Source organism: Daphnia pulicaria, chromosome 7 (genome assembly GCF_021234035.1).
Source record: "Daphnia pulicaria isolate SC F1-1A chromosome 7, SC_F0-13Bv2, whole genome shotgun sequence".
In the NCBI taxonomy this organism is placed as follows: Eukaryota; Metazoa; Arthropoda; class Branchiopoda; order Diplostraca; family Daphniidae; genus Daphnia; species Daphnia pulicaria.
Window position 1 is genome coordinate 4059625 of NC_060919.1, and position 14264 is coordinate 4073888.

The following is a 14264-nucleotide window of genomic DNA, read 5'->3' on the forward strand; positions in this document are numbered from 1 at the left end:
ATGCTGAACGGTTGAAAATCGACTGACGATCTCTTACAACTTTATGTTGAAGTAAATAGCTCCCTGACCTTGGAAGCAATATTTCCCGGAATCGGACCAAATTTAGCTCTAAACGAGGAGGTGTGGCGACAATATTTGTTTTCAGTAAAACCCAAGAGAAATCGACGAATGAAATTATGACAACTTTGATCTGAAATTAAGTGAGCTGAATTTTCTTTTTGATCAATCATGATTCCTGAATTGTGTGGCTACAAATATTGTTTTCTTCCTTTCGCCAAATCTTCATTGTTTTATGTTTGATAGAATATTTGTTATTTAGAATATTAATAAAAAGTAAAGAGGACACAGACAATTGGCTGGACTTTGTAAGTGCGAAGTAGTAGAGCCTGACAAAGCGTCTCGGCCATAGACAAGGCAAATATAATGATAATTAGACATTCATTAACTGTGAAAATAATTTTAAAAAAACCAATTCAAGTTTAAGACAATTTTATTGTATTACCTCAATTAAAATAGCAGTTTCATATAAGTTGATTACACATTTTTTAAAATAAACTTTAAAGACTAACAATATAATAAAGTTCTAACTTATTTTTCACTGGTGTCCGCTGTCAATATGATGTCACCGTAATAATGTAATAAGACGGAACGGAGTAATAATTGTTGAACAACGTGTGTAAAACTGTCGCTGACTGAAATATGTTACTTTCTAAAATAATACTGACAAAATAAACACATATTCAACAATGTGAAAGCGCTCAATCCAAGTTGCATCAATCAAAAGCAGACGCGTGTGTTCATAAATAGGCAACGTCAACCAACATCAATCATACTTCAACCTTCAGAGTTCAGACTGATATCGACATGGCTGATTTTAACGACTACCAGTCTCAATTCTTTTATCAACCCATTGCTGCTGAAGAATGGATCCGTCAATACCAAAGGATTGACCGTCAGTTGGCAGAACTCCAATTCCGATTGGAAATCGGCAATGATCTTGATTTGATCCACAAGACTGTCTCGGGTCATTTACAGGAGCTTAAATGCCTTTATTCGTCCCTGCTGGGTTCTGAATATGACGATCTGGGCAAGCGAAAAATGGTGATCGAACTAATTGCCACTGCCACACGCCTTTTGAGCCAAATCGAACAGCGTAAGCAATTTAAGGATCGTTTGACACCAGTTTTTCCCAACACAGGAGACCAGCAGATGAAAATGGAAGAGCACAAATTGCTGGGCATGAAACAACTACACCGAAGCGTCGAAAGCCTGAATGATGTTTTCAAAAGTCTAGCTCAACATGTCGCAGATCAGGACAGCTTGGTGGACAGCATCGAATCGCAAATCGAATGGACTAGCGAAAATATCAACGAGGGATGTCAACAACTGATTGAAGCGAAAAGTTCCCAAAATGGAAAACGTTGGCTCATTGCTAAATTTACTCTGGTCGCTACATTTATCGTCGGTATCGGACTTCTTCTGCTCTAGATGAATTGACTTGTCGTCCCCCGCAAGAATACTCCATAAATCACATCTTCTTTTACGAAATACAGTCTTGGAAATTGATTTGAAATAAACGTCATAATAATATCTACTTAGTTCGCTTTCTGTCTACCTATTTTTAATTAACAACCACGCAAAAATTTAATCACACGTAGCTTATATTTGTTTTCAATAAATCTCTGAACATTTCAATCCATTTCAGTAAAACCCAAAAGCAAAATTAATTACCTCACGGTGGCAATTAATGAATGTGAAGAGAAACGAGAATATGACTAAGAATATGACTAAACATTTATAAAGGTTTTCTCAAGAAAATATGAAATCAATACGATGGCGCTGCCCTCTGATAGCTGGCGGGATACGACACAGTAGTAGTGTAGTATGATGGAGCGGAATAATACTTGTGAGCTTCGGTGTAGTAACTTGCCGTGGTGTAGTACTCTGACGCCTTTGTAGCGTAGTATTTCTCAGTCTCGGTGTAGTAGCTTGGAGTGGTGTAGTAAGGGGTCGGCTGAGTGTAGTAGCTCGGAGTGGCGTAGTATTTTGGAGCCTCGGTGTAGTACTCTGGCGCCGGGGTTGGGTAGTAGCTTTGAGGTTGAGTGTAGTAGTATTCGCCTGCTTCATTGGCTTTATGCTCCATCCTGCCCATGTGACCTTTAGGCATCATACCACCCAAAACGCCATTGGATGCCCACAATAGACACTGAATCAGCAAGATCTTGTTCATGTTTTTGATCGAACCAGACAGACCTGTAAAACATAAATGCATACGATTTAAAATCTCAGAACAGAACAACTTTTCAAACAAACAATACTTGATTAAAATTGAAATATTTAACATCATTAGCAACGATACAGTAAAATAACTTACTCATTTTGATGACGGAATGAATTGGAACAGAGTAAATCAAAACAGATACCTTGATACGTGATTGAACAAAACAGTATTGGACTGATAAATTAAATGGAAGACGGTCTGCCTTTTATACGCCCCCCAATTTTTTGTTTCGTTACGTAAAACAAAAGTATGGCGGCACGAATAAGCCAATAGAATTACGTTTCTTTGTAAAGGAAGGGCTATCTTTTTTTTAAAATTATTAAATCACCCTAGGCTTCTTTCTCTTCCCCATATTCGCCGCCATTGTTCCTACCTCATTTGCAGACGTGTCAGTCGTGTGGAGAAAGTGCAGGTGACAGGATCCTTCCAGTTGCAACATCGATATTTTCAATCATGGGTGAGTTAAATTATCTATTACCTTTCAAAATGGTCGGCTTAACGTAGTCGATTGCTGATTGCAGGTGTCATATTGAGATGGCTTTTGATGTTGTCTTGTCTTTACATCTCGGTGGAAGCTCACGCTTACGGCTACAGGCCTCAACCGCAGCCAGTCCGGCCAGCTGCTTACGGTGTTAAACAGCCTTCGTCTTATTCCTACGTCAGGCCGGCAGCAGGGGGCTATGCGCCCCAGCAGCCGGCCGTCAAATATGCAGCACCCGCCAAATTTCCGGCCGTCAAATACGCAGTTCCGGTCGCCAAATATGCAGCAGCACCAGTACCGCCAACCACCACCACCATTCCGCCGGCCACAACAATTCCGCCAACCACAGTACCGCCTGTTGCCATCAGCAATGCCGCGTACAAGTCGGGTGACAACGCCGATAAGACCCTTTTATACGCCACTACGTCATCGACCTACAATGCCGATGCTGTTTACTATACCACCGAGCCCACCTACTACACCACTACCCCTTACAGCTATTACGCCGAGACCATCTACTACAGCACTCAACAGCCAGCAGTTGATTACGGAACAACCGCGTCCTACTCTGCTACCGAATACTCTTACGTCGATCCTGGAACCTATTTTGCCGAGGATGTTACCGGATACTACACCGATTCTTCCCTTTACACCACTCCAGCCAACTATGCCCCTGCTGCAGTTCCAGTGGACTACGTCACAGCCGCTCCAGCAGCAGCAGATTTCGCTCCTGCCGTTCCAGTCGACTACGCCGATGCCGCCCGAGCCCACTACCTCGAAGCTGGATTCAACACTGAGGCTACTCCTGCCTATTACGCCTACACCGATCCGACCGCGTACTACTCTGTGGCTCCTGGTGCTGAACAATATGCACCGGCACCAAACTACTACACCGACAGCAGCACTGCAGTCTACGATGGTCAACAGAGCTATATCGTCGGAGGCGACGCAGCTTCCTATGCCAGCACTGACGTCCCTGTCTATAGCAACGACTACACCACAGCCGTTCCGGTTTACTACTACACCAACGACCAAGCAGCACCAACCGCCACGATCAGTCCGTTCTATCCGGCTCAAGTTCAATACACTGCTTAAACGGTTCATGCGTTTAGCTCTACTGGTTCTTTCTGTTTTCAAGAAACCTTTTCTCTCAATTCTACGGCTACCCCAACTGGCTGGATACTTCCAACTTGGAAATCAAGCCCTAACTACCAAATGAAAGATGCGAGACTAATAGTGCACTATGTTTTTGTTGAATATTCTTTGCTTGCTGTTTAAATATTGCTGGTTTCAATGGAATAAAATGCTAATACAACAAGATTTTTTCAACTTTCCTACGTTATTAAGTTAAAGTTTTATAAACTTAAAACCCATTCGTTCGTCATTAGTTAAATTCTACTATTAAACATCTTCGTGCTGTTTATAGCATTTCAGAAAAATATTATCATTGAAATTTTTTATGAAATGAAACATCACATTATTACAGTTATGTTATTATACGGTTTTTATTAGTTTATAATTAATTCTTCGGAATCATTTTCCACAATCTTTCCACAAATTTTGTAATGAATTTTGCAGTACAAAGTACCAAAAAATTGACATAAAAGAGATCGACATAATTTTTAGCACTTGCTGTATTGTTCTGGCTCTCACTAGCTGCAGTTTGCAAAATACATAATAAAACACGGCAATACACTCAATAATTTCTAATTGACGTATGAGCGAAACGAATAATATATAAATAAATTCTCTTTACGTAAAAAATTAACAACATCTAATACGCTGGTGCAGAATAATATTTGGGAGCCTCAGTGTAGTACTCGGTTTTCTTGGATGTGTAGTACTCAGGAGCCTTTGTGGTGTAGTAGGAAGCCGTTGTGTAGTATTCAGGAGCCTTGGTGGTGTAGTAAGCAGCAGTGGTGTAGTATTCAGGAGCCTTGGTGGTGTAGTAAGCAGCAGTAGTGTAGTATTCTGGAGCCTTGGTGGTGTAGTACTTGGGAGCCTCGGTGTAGTAGCTGGGAGCAGCGTAGGTCGTAGTGCTGTAGTAAGGTGCTGGAGTAGTGTAGTATTCAGCTTTCTTGGTGGTGTAGTATTCTGGCGCCTTAGTGGTGTAGTAGGAAGCAGTTGTATAGTACTCAGCTGCTTTGGTGGTGTAATACTTAGGTGACTCGGTGTAGTAAGTAGGGGCTGCGTAAGTCGTAGCGTAGTAAGGAGCCGGAGTTGTATAGTACTCGGGTGCCTTGGTGGTGTAGTAGCCAGCAGTGGTGTAGTATTCTGGAGCCTTGGTGGTGTAATACTTCGGAGCCTCGGTGTAGTAGCTGGGAGCTGTGTAGTACTTGGGAGCCTCGGTGTAGTAGCTTGGAGCAGCGTAGTACTGGGGTGCTTCGGTGTAGTAAGTTGGCTCAACATAGTAAGATGGGGCAGCAACGGAGTAGTAAGTTGGGGCTACGTAATACTTGGCAGCTTCAGTGGTGTAGTAAGGAGCAGCTGTAGTGGTGTAGCTTGGAACTGAGTAATACTTCGGGGCCTCGGTGTAGTATTCAGGTGCCTTGGTGGTGTAATACTTGGGAGCTTCGGTGTAGTAGCTAGGGGCTGCGTAGGTCGTAGTGTAGTACTCTGGAGCCTTGGTGGTGTAGTAGGAGGCAGTGGTGTAGTACTCGGGAGCTTTAGTATAATAAACGGGCGCTTCAGTCTGGTAATAGCTAGGAGCAGCATAATACTTAGGGGCTTCGGTGTAGTAGCTTGGGGCGGCAGTTGCGTAGTACTTTGGTGCCTCGGTTTCGTAGTAGCTGGGAGCTGAGTAATATTGCGGAGCATCGGTGTAGTAAGTTGGCTCAACATAGTAAGATGGGGCAGCAGCGTTGTAGTAAGTTGGGGCTACGTAATACTTGGCAGCTTCAGTGGTGTAGTAAGCAGCTGCTGTGGTGGTGTAGCTTGGAGCCGGGTAGTACATTGGAGCCTCAGTGTAGTATTCAGGTGCCTTGGTGGTGTAGTACTTGGGAGCGTCGGTGTAGTAGCTGGGAGCTGCATAGGTCGTGGTGTAGTACTTTGGAGCCTCGGTGGTGTAATACTTCGGAGCCTCGGTGGTGTAGCTAGGGGCAGCGTAGGTTGTTGTGTAGTATTCAGCTTTCTTGGTGGTGTAATACTCCGGAGCCTTTGTGGTATAGTACTCAGGCGCCTTTGTTGTGTAGTAGGAAGCTGTGGTGTAGTACTCGGGAGCTTTGGTGGTGTAGTACTTCGGGGCCTCGGTGTAATAGGTGGGAGCTGCATACGTTGTTGTGTAGTACTCCGGCGCCTTGGTGGTATAGTAGGAGGCCGTGGTGTAGTACTCGGGGGCCTTGGTGGTGTAGTAGGAGGCACTAGTGTAGTACTCCTTGGCAGTTGTTGTCTGATAAGAATAGGAGCCATATCCACCAGAAGACGAGCCCATCGGTCCGCACTTGATTGACCCAGCCATTAACGAGACAACGGCCAACAGAAATGTAAAGCCGTGATTACCTATACGAAAACAGACTCGGTTATTCAAACATACATACAATCAACTCATTTGCATTTCAACATTAATTAAATAAAACAAGGACATTGCAACGAAATAATTCAAAATAGATATTTACCCATGATGTAATGTGATTGAAACTCAAACTGCAGCAGATGAGAGAATTGTTTGTTGCTGCAATGATGCTGAAACAGACAAGACTGATTTAATGAATAGAATACACCTCCCTTTTATAGCGCCATATCGTCACCCTTTGAGAGCTGTAGGCGATAATTGTTTGTGGAAAACGGCGCGATCTTTCCACTCCCTGCTCTGCTACGCAATCGCTTAATATAGTTTGAGTCTTATACAATTAACTCTTGGATGACGTTGCCATATTTATTTATTTTAGCTCTCTCGACAACATTTAGTTGTAAAAATATGATTCTTGTCGTTGACTCGTTTAAAATAAACTATCGATATCTAGTTGTTTTTTTAAATGTATTTCGTTTTTTAATTCGCATGTTTTAATTTCAAATACTTTTTTGTATGCGACATAGACCGGTTATAGGGAGAGTGAAACAAAAGGCCAAGCTCTCAGAACTAACCAAACAAAATTCACGACAGCCGATGTCCTTAAAAATTTTAATCCAAGACGTTTAGATTTTCCCGACAGAAGAAGCTGCCGAAAAAATCCTTTCTCCAGTGGCTGTTCAGAATGTCTTGACAGTTTGTAGTATTTTATAAAGTTCTTTCAACCGCAGTGTCTCTTGAATTTCCAAAGATGAAGGTAGAAACTTGAGAGATTTTCATAAGCTAGTGGCAATGCAGCAGTAACGGATGAAATAGTTGTTGAAAATTGCGAATTTCAGAATAAGAATCCGCTCACCATATACGTAGTGAATCAGGTTCTTTCGTTGCCAGAAAGCCGATGTGAACTTGCCATTTTCAGAGGCCAATAGAACCGGTTGATTAAGCATTATTCAATCACTTAAGGACGACTTATGATCCTTCAAGTCTAGCACATTCCTAAATCTACTAACAAAATGTTACACGGAATAAGCCTCGGAATAAGCGCATCGAAGCTTTTCCTATGCAAGCAAAGTTTACATTCTTACCAAAACTGATGACTTATTTGACCGGTTATTAAATAGCTACAAGCATTCAATGCTATGCTTTTCATAAAACATACGAAGTACAACATACAGACTTACGCAATGTTTTTTAATGCGCTTACTAGGAAATCGATTCCGACATTTCAGGATCTGTTGAAGGACTGCGACGACAAACACGACGACCAACAAATGGTTGACGGATGATGACATACCTATTCATGGCGCTTAATCCATCGACGCTGCAAAGTCCTTTTCGATATAATTTGCAGATAAAACAAGTACCGAAAGAAATTGCAATTTGATACAATCGAGTGGTTAAAAGGAAACATGCAGATTAAATTCATTTGCCAATATTCTACAATTCAAATTTTCCATACATGTAGTCAGTATCTAACCCTGTCGATAAGTAATTTTTATTATACAACTTGCTTCTCGATCGAATATCTTTTGTCACAGTAATTAAATTATAACTCACCATTTCTACAACGTGTCTGGATTATTTTGTAACAATTTAAAATGATGGACACGTTCTTCATGGAAAACCGAATCGTTTTTTTTTCTCTTTAGTTTTACCACTCATACACACAGAATATTATGTAATAATAAAAATTGGGTCGAGTAAAAGGGACGACGAGTCTCGTTGAAATAAAGAAAAAAAACGAAGAGAACCATCTATTGGGTTTTTGTATGGGGGGAATTACACAATTCTTATTTTTTGTCCTCGGGCATACAGCGAAGAAAATGTGTCGATAAATCCGATGATGAGGTGTGGTGGTGAATATTTAAAGAAAAATCGTGAGTTGTGTGGAGAGGAGGGGAAATCATCTTTCGCCAAAATCAAATTAAAAAGAACAACGGGTTTGTCGTCTCACGTTCGTCTTCCTTCCTACGACCTGCACACACAGTAACAAACGAGTCGATAGTTAGATATCACATCTTAACTTTCCCATCAATTTTAATCATCCCAGCGTGTTTCCTGTCAAATGTCAAATCCCAACTGGACTACGTGTAGCAGAGCATGTTACACTAGTAGACCCCCTGAAATTGTCTGATTCACTTTTCATCATGACGTAACATATCTTTTATCTTTTGTTATTTTTTATTATTATTTTCAAATTGACATCGTGAGTTTGGGCCAGAAGTTGGTGGCGAGGTATGAAACTTTTTTAAAAAATAATAATAAAACGGACGATAACGGCGGTGGTGATAAAATGGTAATGAGGAGATGGTGGGCGAGGAGATGATAATGATCCTGAGCGCTCAGCAATTTTTCTTTAAATCTGTCAAAAAAGTAAGTCGATAGTAAAATAATCTACCGAAAATCAAAAAGTATTTTTTTTTGGATCGCTGGTTTTTGTTATCTCTATGATGCCATAAAAATTGTACGGTTAACTTAAAGAGACAATACGTTCATTTTTTTTTGTTGCTATTCCTTAGGTAGAATGAATTATTTCGTGTTTATCTATCAGGTTGTCTCCCTACTTTTGTAAAAAGGTATTAAATAAAAATTATTAAAAAAAAAAAGACACGGCACCGATCAAAATTTTTCTTCTTCCTCTTTTAATTCAAAAATCTCCCGCCAAGTAAATAAGGGGGGTGGGGGAGGGAGGGGTAGGGGCTGGACAGATCAGGGATGGTGGTAATGTTGTATGTGGTTTTTGTTGTGGTGGGTAGTGTCTTGTGAGTGATTTTGTTTCCATAGTCAAACTGAAAAACGTTCATACAAAATGACAGGGCGACCGAAAAATTTTTTTAGAGGGAGAAAAAAGAGAGATGGCGTTGGGCTCGCGCGCTCACGTTCACACACACACACACATGACATAATCATAATAAAGAAGATGGAGGGGCGGCTGCTCTGATAAGTCTTTTTCGTACATTATGAGGTGTTTGTTTTTTTCGTGTGTGTGTCTCGGTTTAAAAAAAAATTGGGAGGCGAAATAAAGAGTGGGAATAAAAGGTATCATGAATCAGGGGAGTGTATAAGAGACAGAGAGAGATGAAATCAAAATTCACAAAAAAAATTCCGACCGGTGCCGGCTGCTTTCCCGCTGAGCGACGTAACGCATGCGCAAAAAGTGTGTGGACCCTGACCGAAGCCAAAAAAAAAAAAAAAAATAATAATTTTTTTTCCTGTCTCACATTTTTACGCATCATCATCATCGTCGTCTCCTTCTCCTTCATCTATTAAATAGTAAAAATTAAAAATTAATTTGAGAATTAGTTGATGAATAAAAATTATGAATTTATTACCATCGTCGTCGCCTTCTCCTTCGCCTTCACCCTCTTCATCGAAGTCTTCTTCACCTTCGGGCAGGTCTTCTTCCTCCTCATCTTCCTCTCCTTCAGCCTCTTCTTCATCTTCGGCCTCTTCATCATCACCGTTTTCTTCGGATTTCTTTAATTTCTTAATGTCGTCATTTTTATCCTGAAAGAACGATAAAAAATAAAAGAAAACAAAAATTTAGTTTAGATATTCCCTCACGAGAGACTGCTAGAGAAATCGATATTCAATAACGACAATCAATGATTTGCTACAGCAGAGCCACCTACCAGTAAAACATTCAACTACACATCAATGTCGTGTAACGAGGCTTAGAATACCCGAATTTCTTTTTAAAACAAAAAATGCCTTGAATAGGAGAATGATAAGTGCAAATTTTTACAATCCATAAAAGCTAATGGATTACATCTTAATTGCGAACGGTCACGTTTTTCTTTCTATCTGTCCAGTTGCCATTTTACGACGCTAGCATCACGTCCGGCGCTAGTATCTTCCCAAGGACTCGCCTGACACGGGTAGTAGTTATGGGGGGGAGAAGGAAAAAGAAAAAAACCATGGTTATGCGCACGACACTACCCCGTCCTCCCAACCTTGGGGGTTGACCTCCTACCCACCCTCCTCCCTCCCATTCCTCGCTTTGAGCCAGGAACATTTCTTTTTCATCTGCTCTGCAGCTGCCCCCCACCCAACCCCCTTCATCAAAGTCCTCCCACCCAACGGGTGTTTCTTTGTTGTTGGAAGCGGAAGACGACGGTTCCTGGATCCGCGGATCCACGCCAGTCTCGACATGGGCTTCCTCCGACAGAAAATAAAAAGCTAAGACGCTTCTCACTTCACAGCATGCTGAAGAAGGCACGCCATTTTTTCCCCCTTTTCGGCATTCGAATTCATATCTGGAAAAAAGCCTGACATTTTGTTTTTGGCCAAACTGCCTCGAGGTACTAAAAACGGTCGAAATGAAAATAACGAAAAATAAAGTTAAAAAAACTGAAAAAGCCACCTGCCGGTTTCTATCAAAATAACTAGCTAAAAATGACACGTGAAACTTGAATCAATTTAATTTGAGCATTTTTAGGCTGTGAAAAATAAACGATTAAAAACGCTGTTGGTTCGCTGTCAAAATGCCCGCGCGCAGTCTCTGCACCACCAACGAGAAATAAAAGCCGGCCGCTTGGCGTCATCGGTTCGATACCGAAAACTGCCGGTCGTGTGTGTGTGTCTGGAGATTAACAATTTCAGTGAAAACAAATTCACGACATGTAGCAAATGCATGAAAAATTACTTATTAAACATGTCATAACGACGGGACAATGACCTGAAGAAACTATCATGTACAACATAACAAATAAATGGAAAGTTATGTGTGTGTGGTGGAAGGAAGCTAGGCAGCCCCAGCTTAGGACAAACATGGCGGCGCGTCATCGCGCGCACACACACACCGGCTTTTCGAGAGAGAAGTGAAAGGCTATCAAACTCAACGGCAACTCTGCTCAACGCGCCAAAATTCTCGAGTCCAACGCTCGAATTCGACTCTGACCAAATAGTTGTCACATATTTTCCCAAATATCTACTGATTACGATCCCTTTTTTCTTAAAGAGTAAATATTCCAACAGTCATGGCGACGGGATAGAGCGTGGGGCTCAAGCCGGCCCCAGACACACGCACTCAACACACTACACACATACACACACACACACACAAATGGCGGCAAGCACGCGGCGCGTGGGTTCTCGAGTTGATCCTTAATTTAGCCATAACGAAACCCTCTTTTCCAACAAATTTTCTCGCTACAGACTTATTCAGAGCCGACATGAAGACAATGTAGTAAGTAACAAAAAGATTGACTTACTTCTGCTGGCCGTTTTGTGCCTTTGACTGCATCTTTCTTGGCGTCGGCGGCGATGACTTCGTCGGCTTCAACTTCCTTCGTTGCTTCCTTGGAACTCATTTTGTTTGGAGGTGTGTTGTTGTTGGTTGGTTGAGCGTGAATATTTAAGTGAGACGAAATCGAGTGGATTTTGCTCGACAGACGGTTCGACAAGTTATTTTAAAAAAGACTAAGAGAAGATGGAGAGTGCCTTAAAAAAGGAAGTTTGGCGCGTTCGCAAGAGTCTCTGCTTTCGAGGTGTTATAGACGGGACGGTGTAGAGCACACTGGTGGGGCCCCAAGTCGTTGGTGACTTGCATCGCCTTGTATCGGCCTCTAGCGGGGGGGTTGTCCTTAGCCTCGGGTTTTCGGTGGCAAAGCGCGTCCCTTTTGCCGTGGCGTCTAGATCGAATCACAAGACCCCTGTTGTATACCAGCGCTCCAGCTGGATAAACTCCGCCCATTCCACTCTTTTCATTATGGGGAGAGAGGGGGGGGTAGAGGGTGGGGTGGGGTGGAAAAAGGTACCTTAAAAAACTCGGCTCTCCAAAGAGAACATATAGCCGTGTCGATATATTATATGCGCTGGGCTAGCCACGCTGCTACCCAGATGGCTCTGCTTGGAGAGTCCATTTTCCCCCTTCCTTCTCTCCATTCCTAGGTCTTCCAAGGTATTACCACCAGTATTAAAATATATATATATCTCTCTCGCATGTATGCATATATACACTACTATACTATACCGGTATACTCAATGAGTGAAGCGTGGGGTGGTCAAAAAAGAACCAAGTCGAATATCCCCTCAAGCATAGCGAGAAAAAGCCGGTTCTGTGTAGCGTGGTCTCACTCTCGTACTTGGGATTTTCAACTCGGAAACTTTCCCACTGAAATTTTTCGAATTGAAAACAAAACTCTTGGTTTCGAATCGGTTGGCCGAAAGATAAATGAGAAACTCGCCGAGGCAGATTAGTAACTAGCACGTCACTAGACGTCGGTTGCACCACCAGCGTGATTTTTTAACCCCTCTACCGGCCATATTTTTACTGGTTTATATATCATGGGTAGTAGTTGTCTAGGCGGCGGATTGAGAATCCGCGCGAACCAGAAAACAAAGAAACGCTCATCTCACGTCTCTCCCTCATCTCCCGAAAATACCGGGTAGTTGACGTCCTTCCAACTAAAAGATAATAGCGTTATCTTCTCTTTATCCCCTACAGACGCTCAAAGCGTGGTCTACAACTAGATTGTTAGCATCAAACAGATAAATGGAAAAACTCTTATAATTCGTAACCGTCTTGTTTATAACACACTCGTCATTTCTTTCTTTTCGAAATTATTTACTCTTCAACGACATTTTTCAAGTATTCTCGTACACTAAGAATGACCGGAAACCCGTTCACACGCATTTTAACAGACGCCATTGAATGCTTCACTCTTTTTCTATTCTTGTTCTCTCGCCATCTACAATCTTCGTTTTCTCTTCGACATGTACACCGCGAACGCGTCAACCAATGACGAAGAGTTTTCCTTATCGCTTTTTAGACGATCGAAGCGTTCAGTCTAACCGTCCGATTGTGGTGTCGAGTTGGAATCATCACTCACAGATGGCGTGATGGGCTTCACACTACTTTTCAAGAGCTAATTAGGATAAAAACTAAAGCAACTCTTAAATACTAAAAGCAAGGCTGAATACTAGATTCGACAAAAGTTGGCTGATTTCTCACCTAAATACTTAGAACAATGGTTGATTTTTTACCTTGGAAATAATTTGAAATCAATCTTTAAATACCCAATTGTCTCGCATGGAGGCATTTCCCTACATTATCATAGGGATTGAGGAAAGTAATGAAGAGACTAGTAACAGACTATAGGCGCCAAAGATGTTGTATTGGCCAGCACAAGGTGATGACAAACAGTCTAGAACTGAATCATCTGTCCCTTCCTCTTCTTGTCACCTCCAAGTTCAAAGTGCTTGCAGCGCTTGAGGGGGATCTGCTTGCGGACTTTGCATTCTGAGCACTCCATCCTCAGGACAATCTTTTTAGTGGTCTTGGCCTGCGTAATTCAACAATGAGAAACATTAGTACACGAGTCAAGTGAAATAGTCTTCAAGTCTTTATACCTTCTTCCTGAAAATAGGTTTGGTTTGACCACCATAACCCTTTTGTTTTCTGTCGTAACGACGACGACCCTGGGCAGCACTACGCTCCTTGGATTTCTTGTACTGCGTCACTTTGTGGACCTTGTGGGTCTTGCATTTTTTGCAGTAGGTGCGACGACTCTTTGGTACGTTCACCTAAAACGAGATCAACAAGTCATGAGCCGGTGTTTTCGATAACAAATTATGACAGGTTAAATGCACAACATACTTAAAAACCAAATACTTACAACTGCAAAGCAAATTTACAACTAAAACTTTTAAGTAATGCTAGTATTAACAGTCACAATAACATGTTTAGTCAAGGTATCCATATGACAGACAGGCTGACAAAACAGATTTTATACCAGTGAAATGAAAAGTCTACCAATTGACACAAAATGCTAATAAACATCATTGAATTCTACTGCAAAAAAAGATGCTAAATAGACACATAAGATGGTTAAATATCAAAGGATGTTGCGGGATATTAAATCGACGAGACTATACCATTTTCGGACGAACAGGCGAACGAAGTGGAAATGAGACAGAATTTTCTCCTCCGGATTGGAAGTGAACAACAGAGTTGCCTTGTTCCTCAAATAATTCGACCGCTGCGCCTGAAG

At 41.8% G+C, this 14264-nt stretch overlaps 6 protein-coding genes and 2 long non-coding RNA genes across 10 annotated transcripts in view; 3 read left to right on the forward strand and 5 right to left on the reverse strand.

Annotated features, from left to right (window-relative positions):
- LOC124348513 (extensin-2-like) overlaps positions 1 to 6493 on the reverse strand; it is a 38180-nt gene extending 31687 nt beyond the window's left edge. The window contains exons 1-2 of the mRNA XM_046798740.1: positions 6377 to 6493; positions 5386 to 6260 (exon numbers count right to left, since the gene is read on the reverse strand). Of these exons, the coding sequence (XP_046654696.1) occupies positions 5386 to 6260; positions 6377 to 6380 (879 nt within the window). The 5' untranslated portion in view covers positions 6381 to 6493. The remainder of the gene's footprint in view (positions 1 to 5385; positions 6261 to 6376) is intronic.
- On the forward strand, positions 656 to 1889 carry LOC124350010 (syntaxin-7-like). Its single transcript, XM_046800983.1, has one exon. It carries the CDS (start codon positions 865 to 867, stop codon positions 1486 to 1488), a length of 624 nt encoding a protein of 207 aa, XP_046656939.1. The 5' UTR covers positions 656 to 864; the 3' UTR covers positions 1489 to 1889.
- LOC124350130 (extensin-2-like) lies at positions 1644 to 2453 on the reverse strand. The gene is made up of 2 exons (XM_046801152.1): positions 2375 to 2453; positions 1644 to 2253 (listed from the first exon to the last, which is right to left on the reverse strand). Exons 1-2 carry the CDS (start codon positions 2376 to 2378, stop codon positions 1826 to 1828), a joined length of 432 nt encoding a protein of 143 aa, XP_046657108.1. The 5' UTR covers positions 2379 to 2453; the 3' UTR covers positions 1644 to 1825.
- Positions 2628 to 4077, forward strand: LOC124349839 (extensin-2-like). 2 transcript variants are annotated; one of them, XM_046800730.1, is made up of 2 exons: positions 2628 to 2738; positions 2803 to 4077. In XM_046800730.1, the coding sequence occupies exons 1-2, from the start codon at positions 2735 to 2737 to the stop codon at positions 3855 to 3857; spliced, it is 1059 nt and encodes a 352-aa protein (XP_046656686.1). In that variant the 5' UTR covers positions 2628 to 2734; the 3' UTR covers positions 3858 to 4077. The 2 variants fall into 2 exon arrangements, with proteins under 2 accessions (XP_046656686.1, XP_046656687.1); XM_046800731.1 differs by having other exon boundaries at positions 2639 to 2738; positions 2857 to 4077.
- Positions 4627 to 4823, forward strand: LOC124350198. Its single transcript, XR_006920433.1, has 2 exons — positions 4627 to 4686; positions 4754 to 4823. It is a non-coding gene; the product is annotated as an uncharacterized LOC124350198 (long non-coding RNA).
- Positions 6494 to 8009: 1516 nt separating the features above from the next.
- LOC124350177 (bacchus-like) lies at positions 8010 to 11880 on the reverse strand. Of its 2 annotated transcripts, XM_046801223.1 has the most exons (4): positions 11484 to 11880; positions 9603 to 9777; positions 9492 to 9533; positions 8010 to 8245 (listed from the first exon to the last, which is right to left on the reverse strand). In XM_046801223.1, exons 1-3 carry the CDS (start codon positions 11580 to 11582, stop codon positions 9496 to 9498), a joined length of 312 nt encoding a protein of 103 aa, XP_046657179.1. In that variant the 5' UTR covers positions 11583 to 11880; the 3' UTR covers positions 8010 to 8245; positions 9492 to 9495. The 2 variants fall into 2 exon arrangements, with proteins under 2 accessions (XP_046657179.1, XP_046657178.1); XM_046801222.1 differs by having other exon boundaries at positions 8010 to 9533.
- Positions 9902 to 11469, reverse strand: LOC124350501. Its single transcript, XR_006921033.1, has 2 exons — positions 10040 to 11469; positions 9902 to 9981 (listed from the first exon to the last, which is right to left on the reverse strand). It is a non-coding gene; the product is annotated as an uncharacterized LOC124350501 (long non-coding RNA).
- Positions 11881 to 13369: 1489 nt separating the features above from the next.
- LOC124350175 (60S ribosomal protein L44) lies at positions 13370 to 14263 on the reverse strand. Its single transcript, XM_046801220.1, has 3 exons — positions 14149 to 14263; positions 13624 to 13797; positions 13370 to 13556 (listed from the first exon to the last, which is right to left on the reverse strand). The coding sequence occupies exons 1-3, from the start codon at positions 14149 to 14151 to the stop codon at positions 13419 to 13421; spliced, it is 315 nt and encodes a 104-aa protein (XP_046657176.1). The 5' UTR covers positions 14152 to 14263; the 3' UTR covers positions 13370 to 13418.
- Position 14264: the final 1 nt, after the last annotated feature.

Coding starts and splice junctions, on each gene's coding strand:
- LOC124350177 (XM_046801223.1), bottom strand. CDS start 11,582: ATGAGTTCCAAGGAAGCAACGAAGGAAGTTGAAGCCGACGAAGTCATC. Junction 9,778..11,483: donor GCACAAAACGGCCAGCAGAA/GTAAGTCAATCT, acceptor TCGTTCTTTCAG/GATAAAAATGACGACATTAA. Junction 9,534..9,602: donor AGGAGAAGGCGACGACGATG/GTAATAAATTCA, acceptor ACTATTTAATAG/ATGAAGGAGAAGGAGACGAC.
- LOC124350010 (XM_046800983.1), top strand. CDS start 865: ATGGCTGATTTTAACGACTACCAGTCTCAATTCTTTTATCAACCCATT.
- LOC124350175 (XM_046801220.1), bottom strand. Junction 13,557..13,623: donor AACCTATTTTCAGGAAGAAG/GTATAAAGACTT, acceptor TGAATTACGCAG/GCCAAGACCACTAAAAAGAT.